Genomic DNA, 12,350 nt, shown 5'->3' on the forward strand with positions numbered 1-12,350 from the left:
CCACAGTTGAAGAAGATTTCTGGCAGAAATCTCAGAGACCGATTTCTCAGAACCTGGACAAATCTTCTTCCGTTTTATTGTGTTGCATACAGTGTTTTGATCCTATGTGAATATTACCATGTTGCCTTGAGCTTTATTTAATTTTTGTCCTAAATCATTTTCAATATGCTTTTTGTTTGTGTGCATCCAAGAAGTGTCCCTGTGAAAAAACAGACTTATTTGCAGATCTTGTGGCGAGTATTAGGAGGGTTTGGTCACCACGGAATAGGGCTGCACAAATCGCAATATGGCCTACTGCAATTTTCAAATCGCGGCATTATATTTGTGCAAGGTGAAATTTGTGTCAAAGTACCATTTTAAATGAAATGAAATTAATAAAATTGTGTTGCTGTCAAGATGTCCTGGCCTACACACCATATTCTACAGACTTAAGAAAACATCTTTGCAGATCCCAGTAAAAATCACACCATAACCATTTGAATATGTTTTGCAATGAAAATGAGAATAATGATGTAAAAATGATCATTCCCTCTAATATTACAAATCATATCGCAATTTGCAATGTCAGACAAAATAATCACAATTTGATAGTTTTTCAAAATTGTTCATCCCTACCACTGAAGTGTGTGTGGCACACTGTTTTCTATCTGTTTGTTATAAATCAACATTAAAAAAAAAACTGATCACAAAAGTAAAACGTGGGCAAATAAAACAAAACTATCTGCATGGCTAGATACCACTGGAAGTAATTAAGAAAATGTGTTTTTTCTTTATGGGACTTTGGTGCACCAACGCTTTAATAAATGACAGAATTGCCGCGGTAACTGATCAACATTCATTGACAAATCAGCAAAACAAGATGACTGTGATGAATAGAGGAAGCTGTGAATGGAAAAAATACTGAGGTGGACTAAAAGTTTCTCACAGTGACTGTATTTGAGTGAAAATCTGAATAATATTTTTCATGGCACATCAACTGTACATACATTTGTATTGGAGTTACTGTAAAAGGAAAATATTGACATCTATATTAGTAATACATGGGCAGCTTATGTAGTATCTTACTAGTATGTAAAATACTACAACAATATGTGACATCATTTTATAAATTCTGAGGTTCACTGCGTTTAAACCTAATGTACAGTATGTTAATATACAAAAATATATGGCACATATATTTAGGAAAAAGACTTTTACACATCTGTAAAAAGGGATAAATACTATAAACACAACACAATAAATCCATCTTAAGTACAAGGCGACCACAATGCTGGCTTTGTCATATGACAGTATCGTTGGTTATGTTTTAACATATAAAATGGGCCTGTGGTTTGCTCTAAAGTGATGTTGAAATCTGATTTACACATTTTTTACCAAAAGAAAAGCTTTTAGAAATTATAGTCATACTTATAATGTGTGTTTATGTGCAGAATATCAGATATTCTCCAGGTTTAATCAGAAGTAAATGTGTTGTATTTGTCGGCTGTGACTGCCAGCAACAAGCAGTGTAATATTATATAGTACATTTAGAGTACAATGGAAGATACAGGTCGGATAAAGTAGTCAAAATATGATTTTCATACAAGATCCTCTGGAGGAAAAGTGTCTATGATTTTATACAAACTTTATAAAACATTCCCAAAGATGCATCTTAAAGTAATGGCAGGCTCCTGCTGATGAGTTTAACTTTATACATCACGGTCTTGGCTCCCTCTGGTGGCGTTATCCTGCAGTGCAGTCAGTACAAAATACACAAGTTTATACTGCAGGATGGACCAACAGGACCAGGCGCTGGAGTGTGTGGAGTTCATTGTTTTTGGCTCTTAGGAGGAAAAGTTTGTTTATTTTTTTAGGTCCACACACTCATATTTATATGAAGTTGGGGTTGGAAGTTGATTTCCTGTCCATTCTCTTCACTCTGCAGTGAGTCTCTTTCTCCTCACTTCTTATGTGACCCAATCATAACTTTTGAGACAAAGTTGACGATGGCGCTCGCCGGCTGCTCGGGGTCGTGTTCGGCAAACAGGTGGCAGATATTTTCAGTCTCACTCTGAGATTTCCTGGCTACGAATCCAAAGATCCTGGAAGAAAGGGACAGAGAAAGACAGGAATATTTATACAAGAGTTTAACTACATTTTACACATTTCAAACAGCTATTGTGAGCAGGTAGAAGCTCAGTGTCTTAAGGAATACTTCTTTGAGTATCCCTCTTTGTAGGCTTGAAATATCTCTGTAAAAGGTTGTAGTTTCCTTTTTGACAGAAAGTGTTTGTGGCAGAAAAACAAACTTTCAAAACACTCCTGCAGCAGAATTCTCTTCTACATTGTCTATCCATGTTCTCAGTATATTGCAAACACATATTTTAGTTGAAGTACAGCGACATGTTTGAGTTTTGGGGCACCCTTGTGGCTTAGGGGTTTGAGACACCAACAACAAATGCCAACGTCCCGCGTTCGGAATCTCTCATTTCCAGTCATCACTCTACTGTTGACTCCTTAAATATTCTCTGTACAACATCCAGAACATTAATATAGCCACAAACAACTATTGTCTATGTTAAGATATAGAGGAGTAATGTCTACCTGAGCAGAGAATGAAGTCACTCTCCCTTTGTATGTGTTGTAATCAGAGCTTCTCCATGTTTTGTTTACATAGCCGGGCCGGCCTTGCGTGCCTTTTAGTGCGTGTTCGTGCATGTCAGCGTGCCCCACTGGCTAGCTCACAGCCGCCACTCTGCAGCGGTTATGGCTGAAAAACGCTGTCCCTATCGACGGCGTAGTCACAGACGCATAACGCCCACCCTCCGGTTCCCCCTTAGGTAAACACTGTTAGCTCTGTTAGCACCGTTAGCTACGAGCCGCTGGCTCAGCCGTCGCCATGTTGAGAGCCATGCAGAGGCAATAGAAATGCTCTTAATCTCGCATTTAGCACCATAAATTAATAAAAGCATAAAATGCCCCAAAATTATTATAGATATTTGGAGTTTTCGAGGATGGCAGTAATTTCAAATGACTTATGAATGTTCCCAAGGAATTTATTGTAATTGACATGAATTCAAGCTAATCACAGACGTACTTCATGAAGAAAACAATTACAATCTCTAGTATTGATTTGATATTTGAAGATAGATTTTGGATGGAGAATAACTTCAAGGCCACTTCAACAAAACACAGTCTGGCTCTTGAGATCCTGGGTGCTGAACCTCTGTACGTCACATTATCAAACAGTCTTACTACTGAAACTTGGACAAATTTTGAAGTTTTGAAACAAAGATCTACTTATTTTTCTAATTCTATAATCGTGGCACTTATTGCATCTATTGGTTGCATGTTATTTATTTCTTCCTGCAACCCATGAGAAGATACCAGACGGTGAATTATCAGTTTTATCAGTGTGAATGAAGATGCAATTCATGTAAACAACTTTTTTAGTACTCAAGTAAGAAAAGGCCTAAAGATAATGTGTCACAACAGAATGAAGAGAGCGATGAAAGGTACAAGATATGCAGTAAAGAAAAGGGACTTACTTTGCAGTAGAACTGCTGCCTCTTGTCCATCTGTTTACGACAGAATAACATAAGAAAGTTATCACACTGTTATTGGCCATCAAATGTATACATTTATACATCACATATAGACATTAACATTCAACACATTCTCATCCCAACTCGTCACATACTGACGCTTTGTCAGACCGTTCGTCGTCACTTTTTGGTAGCAGTAAACATGCTTAATGTTGTGAATTCAACAAAAACACTTAAACAATATCGTTGGGCTTGAAATGACTACGTTTGTACAGTGAAAATGTGACTTGAGGTTGTGAACACGGAACACGAGCAAACAGCTGATAGTAAAGTGAAAGTGAAACGTAACCCGTGGGACACGAACAGCGGTCTCCTGGAAGAAAGCCCTATGTTGTTGGGTCCATCCACTTCCCCTCCTGCCCGCCCTGCGTATCTCTTTCACTCTTTAAACTACGTCACCACAGCACTTTCTCTGAGCGTTTACTGTTGCCGCATATGGGTTTACATTGTAGTTAATGGAAAGCCCTGTGCGTCGCATACTGGTGCTAAAGGGTACGGTGGTATCGAATGCCAACGGCCGCGACAAAGCGTCAGTATTTGACGCCCTGGGAATGAGAACAGGCTGTTATATTACATTCAATATTAATGTATAAATGACAGTCTCAAAATATGGTCATAGCAGGACTAGGACTTATCAAATGATAATATACTCTATTCCAATTTAAGTCAAATTCTGTAATCATCTTATATAATATGTATGATACAATATGTATTACAACTCCTTACTAAACTTTTTGTGGTATTTTACAACTAATAAAGCCCTCCAGGTGTTTGAAAATACTGGCTCTGATCTGATATCTCACTCTAAAGCTCTCATTTATTGTTACAGCAGGAACAACAGTGGGTTTTCTCAAATTTTGCTAGAGGGAAAATCCACTGTACCATCATGATAGACACATAGAAAGTAACGTTGAATACGTATTTTCCCATTAGCTCCTTGGTTCTCTCTCTTCCAACAAATGTCTTTTTATTCTTCAACAATTTGGAATATATATATAGATATATAGATATATATATCTATATATATATATTTCTACTGTAACTGGTTGCCAAATTCTTGTAGGAGTGGGCATCAGCTAATCAGTAAGATTGTCTATACCTGTGAATAATATTTTAAGAGGATTGTGCAGCCTGGGCGGTGACATGCTTTGTATTAGAATATATACGAATAACTACAATATACTGTATGATACTCACTTCCTGCCCTGTGGGTCCAGAGAACAGAAGATGACAGTGTTGACAGCGTAGTGTCTCCTGAAGAACAACCTGCAGGAACAAGCAGAGACAGTCTGTGTGAACATGTGGATTCAAATCTGTATCTGTGTGTTGTTTAAACTGCACATGTGTGAACACTCACTTCCTCTGGTTGTCAGTGAGCGTGATTCCCTGTGCCGACACCTTGAAGTGGACGACGGTGGACGCCGGAGGGGGGTCCATGGAGAGCGTCAGCGTGGCCGCCTTCTGAACCGCCTGATGTCCCGTCAGAGACTCCAGCTCCACAGAGCCCAGGTACCACACGTTACACGCTACAAAAGTAACATGAAGGAACACACAAAAAATAGAACAGTTCAACACAAAATGAAAATGAAAGTTATCATCTACTGATTGTATTCACTGAAACAGAGCTAAAGTGTATTTTGTAGCGGATATAAACTTCATTGAGGTTCCACAAGTCAAACAAACACACAGATTTGTGTACATATGTGGTGTCTGCCCCGTACCTGCTCCCTGTTTGAGGAGCTCAGCTGCTGAGTTTGTCGCCGTCTGTGCAGACGAGTCATTGAGCTCCTCCACTGGGTCTGCAAGCGACAACACACAGAGAGTTTACTGACCAAGAAACACACAAATTGAATTGAAATGCAAAATGAAAGCACAAAACTTCTGGTGATGTGCTTTTTAAATACACTAAAGTCAAAGTTGTTAATTTCCTAACCTGGGGTGGAAGTAATGAATTACATTTCTTGGCATAGTAGAAAAAAAGGTTGCATCTACCGTAATTAATGACTGATTTAATGCACCACCCGCCACGCATGCTAAGTGACCCAAATCAAACACACCCACAATGGGAACAACAGGTGCATGCTGGATCTGGCTAATATGCTAACATGCTAAAATGCTCATGGTGGACGCGCCAACGGTGACTTCTGTGTTCATTGAAGGACTTTTAGCTTCACTCAGGTGTGTGAGGCCATTCTGCTGTTTGAGGACTGGTTATAGTGGTACAGAGAGGCTGAGTGGACTGGTTATAGTGGGACAGAGAGGCTGAGTGGACTGGTTATGTTTTGCTTTGAGAATGAATAAGCAGAGAAGTTGAACCTGGGGCAGATTGGGGAGGACTTCACGGTGCACGAGACTCACAGAATGACGGTCAGACAGGTGAGTACAACAACACTGTTGTGTGTTACACTAGACGTTGTGTAACAACTGTGCAGTCTCTCTTTTAGCATTAATATGAGTGTTTTGGCTACAGCTGCTGTTGAGTTTATATTGTTTATACATCTCTGTGTTGTTGCCTTGGTGATGTTTTATTCTGCTGTTAAAGTGTTGGGTTATTTAATGTACGTGGCTTAATAATGTTTGATGCACCCACCGCGGTGTCCAGTTGTTATTGGTTGTTGGTTACTTTTGTTTAATTGTCTGAGATTTGTCTCTTTTCTGGTTAATTGTAGTGAGACAAAAGAGCTCTTGTTGCTGATGTTGTTCCACTAGTGTATACGTTGACATTTATTGTAATTTAATTAAAACAAATTTAACGCAGTAATGTTTACTCAGAGTACATTTAACTGACCTAAATTTTGTCTTAAGTAAGTTTTTACTAAAGTAATAGTACTTGAGTACAATATTCCTCTACTACTCATACCATCTCTGGTCCCATAACATAAGCAACTGTTCAAGAACTTTGCCTACAACACGTATACATTTAACATCAAACAATAATCCAATAGAGCTCAATGTAAAGAATTGTATTGTCATTATTTATTGTCTTTATTTGTAATACAGACCAAAGATTTAGTGGCAACTTGGTTGCAATTCTTGACTCTCAAAAGGCAACAAAAGGACTCTGAGCGCTCCTCAAAAGGTTTGAGGTTTGATACCCAGCTCTACACTTGACACTGTTTCATGCTCTAAGATAAACACACACACACACACACATACACACACACACACACACACACAGTTTACCTCTGTTAGGCAGGATGAGTTTACAGGGCAGAGCCAGAGGAGTGATGGAGTGCTGACACACCAGAGCTGTGAGACTTCCTGACAGGAAAAATAAAAAATACATTTTTAATGAACATTTCAGCCCCACCATCCAAACTGAAGAATAACGGAGCCAGCTGCACCTCATCACACCGACCAGTAGAGTGCGGCACAGGAAACACATTATAATCCTGGGGTACTGTACTTTGTTAACCTCAGTGGGTCCACCCTGGTGGACTATTAACAGATGGATTTGTGCTGAAGACAGCAATTTAAAATGTCAGCCCAGTTTAAATGTGTTTTTTTTATTGTACCAATAGTTTAACAATCCTGGACTTGGGTTGGTGGAGAGCTCTGGTGCTTTACTGGTACCATTAGTGTTACTGTTTGAAGCTATTTTCTGCTTTTCTTCCACTGCAGTTCAGAGGGAAATATTGTTCTTTTTACTCTACAACCTTTATCTGCTACACTTTGTTTTACAGGTCAATAACTTCCTTTTAATTACAGACCCATAAAATAAAGCACCATTTATCTGACAGTAACTGCTCACTTTGCAGATAAACATTTTATTAAACATGAGTTTATAAGTTTATGAAATATGATGCAATGCAGCAGATGAAACTACTCCATAAACCTGGTTGTTTTTTTAACTCCTGGACCAGCTTCCACATTAGAATACTGCTTACAGAGAGCATTAACACAATAAGTATTGTACTTGTTAATTTTACTTCGACATGTTCAAACTGTTTTTTTTACATTGCTTCCAGTTATTATTTGTATTTTCCACTCGGCTGACTGGAAAGCCAGTAGGCTATAATAGTTGTGTGTAAAAGACTTTTTGATAAAGTGTATCACAGTGTTTTATTCTGTATAATGCTCTGAAGAGGTGATATGATCACATATAGATTTTGCTATACTACTCATAACGTGCAGGACTTCTTGATGTCAATATTGGAGTTGCAGGAAGTATTTTTGAGTATCTTGATTTATCAGATATTCAATTCACTGGATTAGCCATAAAAAATAATCAATTTTATCAGTAAGCAGCTTTTAAAATTAATTCCTAGAAAATGTACAATATCACGATCCATGTTTACATTACAATGTGTAATTAAATATATGGCTGTCAAAGTTAACGTGATAGTAACGCGTCAATCTTTCAGAGGTTGTAGTGGGCTCGAGTTAAAGTGAAGATACTGGTATCATATGTAACTACAAAAACTAAGGAATCCATTGGTACCAACCATGTGATACTATCTTCTCATAAAGGAGGTTAAATAACGCTCCAAGCTTGTGCTCAATTTTAGCGAAGAAAAACTGGTATGGCCATTTTCAAAGGGTCCCTTGACCTCTGACCTCAAGATATGTGAATGTAAATGGGTTCTATGGGTACCCACGAGTCTCCCCTCTACATACATGCCCACTTTATGAAAATCACATGCAGTTTGGGGCAAGTCATAGTCAAGTCAGCACACTGACACACTGACAGCTGTTGTTGCCTGTTGGACTTGAGTTTGCCATGTTATGATTTGAGCATATTTTTTATGCTAAATGCAGTACCTGTGAGGGTTTCTGGACAATATTTGTCATTGTTTTGTGTTGTTAATTGATTTCCAATAATAAATACAGACATACATTTGCATAAAGCAGCATATTTGCCCACTCCCATGTTGATAAGAGTATTAAATACTTGAAAAATCTCCCTTTAAGGTACATTTTGAAAAGATAAAAAATGTGCGATTAATTGCGATTAATCATGGACAATCATGTGATTAATCACAATTAAATACTTTAATCGATTGACAGCCCTAATTAAATACCATTTTGATGCAAGATGATGACTTTCAGAATTAGACATTAGATAAACTGTCACCAAATGTGATAAATTATCTAAGATACACGATAAAGCTTCAGTATTCTCACCAAAGTACGGCTCGTTGGGGCAGCCCTTGAGACGAACTCCTTTCTGCGTGCACTCTATCAGGAAGTGCCTCACCAGCTCATTGGACAGGTCCCCCGCTGCAAAAATATCAGTATATTTTGGTATATTTTTATACATATGTTGTTAATGACTTTAAAAAAGCATTAAATCCCTTCAAAAATGAAATATAGTAAAACACATTGTATAACATATACTGTATAGTATCACTGAAAAGATGAATGTGAAATGAAGCACAATGTCACAAAATGTCAGCTCAATTAAAACGTGAGGTGCTTTCTTTTGTGATCTACTTGTAGATGTTAAACTTGTTGTGGAACTTTGGTTGCAGGGATAAAATCCAGGAAAAACATTGTCAGATTCTTGACATTTCCAGCCTACCTTTCTTACTCTGTTGTATCACAGACGGAGGAGGTGTGGCCACCTTCATAGCCAACCCATACGCCCCGCGAAATGAATGGCTGTCTCTGACAATGAACGAGCCCGGCTCTTTGTCCTTTAGCACCGTGATGGCTGTTCAGTAGGTCAACAGGGGGAGGAAACAGAGATAAGCTAAAGTTAGAATCAGCATGTTCATACTGTACAAGGAGCAAAGCTTTGCACAAGAGGCGTATTAAAAATGCCCGTCAGGCTCTCCTGTCCAACACCAATATTTACCTTGGTCTCTGGATATGTCGGGCTTGTACCAGAACTTGGAAGTGTCCTGAACAAACTTCACATTGTCATGCTTACTGCCAAAGTCTACGAGACACAGATTAAGACTCTAGGTTAGGTTTCAGACTGGCTCTGGCCCAAAAATATGTCAAGACAGGGCAGAGAAAATAAAGTGAGGGAGACAAAAATCACTCAACCCTGTTTATGTCTAACCAATTTTGTTTGTGGCTCTAAAAGCACTGGAAATGTTTAAAAACTCAACTTGTAGTTCTGGTAATAATGTCCTGGTTACTCCCGATAAGCAGTATGATGGAGAATTAGGTTACACTCCAAATATTAAATGCTGTTTTCCAAAATATTAAAACACATTTGTTGCATTATTATGACTTTATTTTGAAAATGTTACCCTTTTTTCTCAAAATACAGCATTATGGCTTTTTCTCATGTGACATTTTTCTTGTAAAATTATGACATAATTGGAAACACACTGTGAAAGGGTTAAAGTTGTAAGACGAAAACAGGAACAACTCCCAGACTGGACAATGCCGTGGTAGTGACCTGTCAATCACAAGGTAGCCATGTCCTAAAGCATACAAAATGGAACCATAATTTACTAAATTAATGCTGTATTGAAGAAGACTTGAAACTAGCGATTTAGACCATAAACTCATGTTTACAATGTTTACTGAGGTAATAAATCAAGTGAGAAGTGGGGTCATTTTCTCATAGACTTCTATACAATCAGACTTCTTTTTGCAACCAGAGGAGTCGCCCCCTGCTGGCTATTAGAAAAAATGCAGGTTTAAGGCACTTCAGCATTGGCTTCACTTTTCAGACCTGGAGGTTGCCGCCTGGTACTATCACACACTGGATTCGTACTATCAGTGCAGTATAATTCATATGCAGCGTGCAAAATGCAAATGCAAAAGTGACTGAGTTAGACTAGCAGGTCTATTTGACTCTAAATGGGACCATTATTTACTAAATGAACATCATGATGTATTGAAGAAGACTTAAAACTAGAGATTGAGACCATAAACTCATGTTTACAATGTTTACTGAAGTAATAAATCAAGTGAGAAGTAGGGTCATTTTCTCATAGACTTCTATAAAATTGGACTACTTTATGCAACCAGAGGAGTCGCCCCCTGCTGGCTATTAGAAAGAATGCAAGTTTAAGGCACTTCGGCATTGACTTCACTTTTCAGACCTCGGAGTTGCCCACTGGGCATTCTTTAGGTTTGACCATATTTCAGTGGAAACGTAGTGACTTGAAAAAATAGAAAGTTCTCGCAAATATTGGGGAAGTTAGCTGAATTTGAGTGATGGAATTGATTGTTATCGCTGTTCATTTTAGCCAGGACTACGGGATTTCGGCGAGGTTTTTCCTTGTTAAAAAAGGTGAAATCCTAAAAAAAATGTGCGATTGATGCTGAATTTCTTGAGGCATGGAAGAATGAGCTGTGACTGTGACTGAGTGACAGTATACCTGCTCCAGGTGATGGGGCCCCACTAAGTCCTCTGAGAGGGTCGGGGGTCATGGAGGATGAGAATGGGATGCTGAGACTGCTGCCACTGTGAGGGCTGGAAAACCCGCTTAGAGAGGGGGAGCGGGAGCCGAGCTCTCCCCCCTCACCCACTCTCCTCTTCTCAGGCAGCAGCGGAGGGAGGCCCACGTCTCCCCCGAGGTTCAGACTCCCGAGGCCCTCCAGCAGGCTGTGCTCCAGGCTGCCGTTCCCCAAAAACGAGGACAAGTCGAAGCTGTCCGTCTCCCTGCAGACCCCCGTACCCTCACCCAGGCTTCTCAGAGCCCCCCTGGGAGAGCTGTGAGCATTGGGAGTGCTGAGGGAGAGAGGAGGTGAGGGCTGGGGGGGAAACGGGGAGTTCAGGGAGTTAGGAGTCCGGTCGTGCCACACAGGAGGAGGAGTGGAGCTGCAGAACAGAAAGACGGAGAGATGGAAATCAAGACATATTACAAGAGTCTAAATAATCCACAATTTATTGATGTAACAATGCAACATGTAGTACCATTAGCCAGTACATTGTACACATTGTATACACCAGAATCAGACCGGGTATGTGTACCTGTCTGTGTGAGGGAGGGCGCTGTCTGAGGACATCGAGCACATGGAGCCAAAGATCCTCTGACAGGAAGCGGGAGTGCCCGACGCTTCTGACCTGAACAGCTCTCCCTCTGTGGAGCCGCCAGCATGGTTCATACTGTCCAGGAAACTCCGGGAATCTGATAAAAAGACAAAAGTTCTCCTTTACTATACAGCTCTCGCACCTCAAATACTAACCAGGTGTACTGTAAAAATTCCCAGGATGTGACTTTGTTCCGTAAACTATAATAACTGCCCACCTCTAACTGGTACTTGTGTTTGCTCTCGTTGGGACCCGGCATTTGTTTGGATTATAAAACCATCGATGTATCAGCAGAGTAGAAACTCGCCTATAATTTTTGACAGGCATTAGGCCATTTCTTTAACTGTTATTTATTCAGGGAATAATTCCTGGCAGTGGGCAAGTGGACATTTTTGTTTTTTTATCAAATTCAAATTCAAATTCAAATAAGCTTTATTGGCATGAATGTTCAGGTTACATTATTGCCAAAGCAAAATTACATTATCCTTTACATCATATTTTCCCACAGTCTCCTCTCACGTCAACCTCTTGTCTACAACTTCAGAGTGGTTTCATTTTACTTACATGAAATATTTGCAGTGATACGACTTTATTTTCATAGTGCTAGGACTTTTTTAACCCAAATTGCGACTGTTTTCTCATAACATCGCCACTTCTTTCTCCAAATTTTCAGACATATTTCTCAAAATCGTAGCTTTTCTTTCCCCCAAAAATGGCCCCAAACATCTGCAGTGTGTTGTAAAGTGTGTTTGTTTTTCAGCAAGAAATCAAATTTATCATCATAATTTTCCTATTTGAATCAGTCTGAATCATTTGCATCTATTATT

At 39.3% G+C, this 12,350-nt stretch overlaps 1 protein-coding gene across 2 annotated transcripts in view; it reads right to left on the reverse strand.

The window, feature by feature from the left end:
• Positions 1-913: 913 nt before the first annotated feature.
• si:ch211-191a24.3 (tensin-3) overlaps positions 914-12,350 on the reverse strand; it is a 57,738-nt gene continuing 46,301 nt past the window's right edge. For both annotated transcript variants that reach the window (XM_037770139.1, XM_037770140.1), the window contains 11 exons: positions 11,464-11,620; positions 10,868-11,310; positions 9,382-9,465; positions 9,106-9,237; positions 8,709-8,804; positions 6,768-6,845; positions 5,306-5,383; positions 4,942-5,110; positions 4,782-4,850; positions 3,528-3,557; positions 914-2,081 (listed from right to left, as the gene is read on the reverse strand). In XM_037770139.1, the coding sequence (XP_037626067.1) occupies positions 1,940-2,081; positions 3,528-3,557; positions 4,782-4,850; positions 4,942-5,110; positions 5,306-5,383; positions 6,768-6,845; positions 8,709-8,804; positions 9,106-9,237; positions 9,382-9,465; positions 10,868-11,310; positions 11,464-11,620 (1,478 nt within the window). In that variant the 3' untranslated portion in view covers positions 914-1,939. The remainder of the gene's footprint in view (positions 2,082-3,527; positions 3,558-4,781; positions 4,851-4,941; positions 5,111-5,305; positions 5,384-6,767; positions 6,846-8,708; positions 8,805-9,105; positions 9,238-9,381; positions 9,466-10,867; positions 11,311-11,463; positions 11,621-12,350) is intronic.

This window comes from Sebastes umbrosus, chromosome 5, assembly GCF_015220745.1.
Source record: "Sebastes umbrosus isolate fSebUmb1 chromosome 5, fSebUmb1.pri, whole genome shotgun sequence".
NCBI lineage: Eukaryota > Metazoa > Chordata > Actinopteri > Perciformes > Sebastidae > Sebastes > Sebastes umbrosus.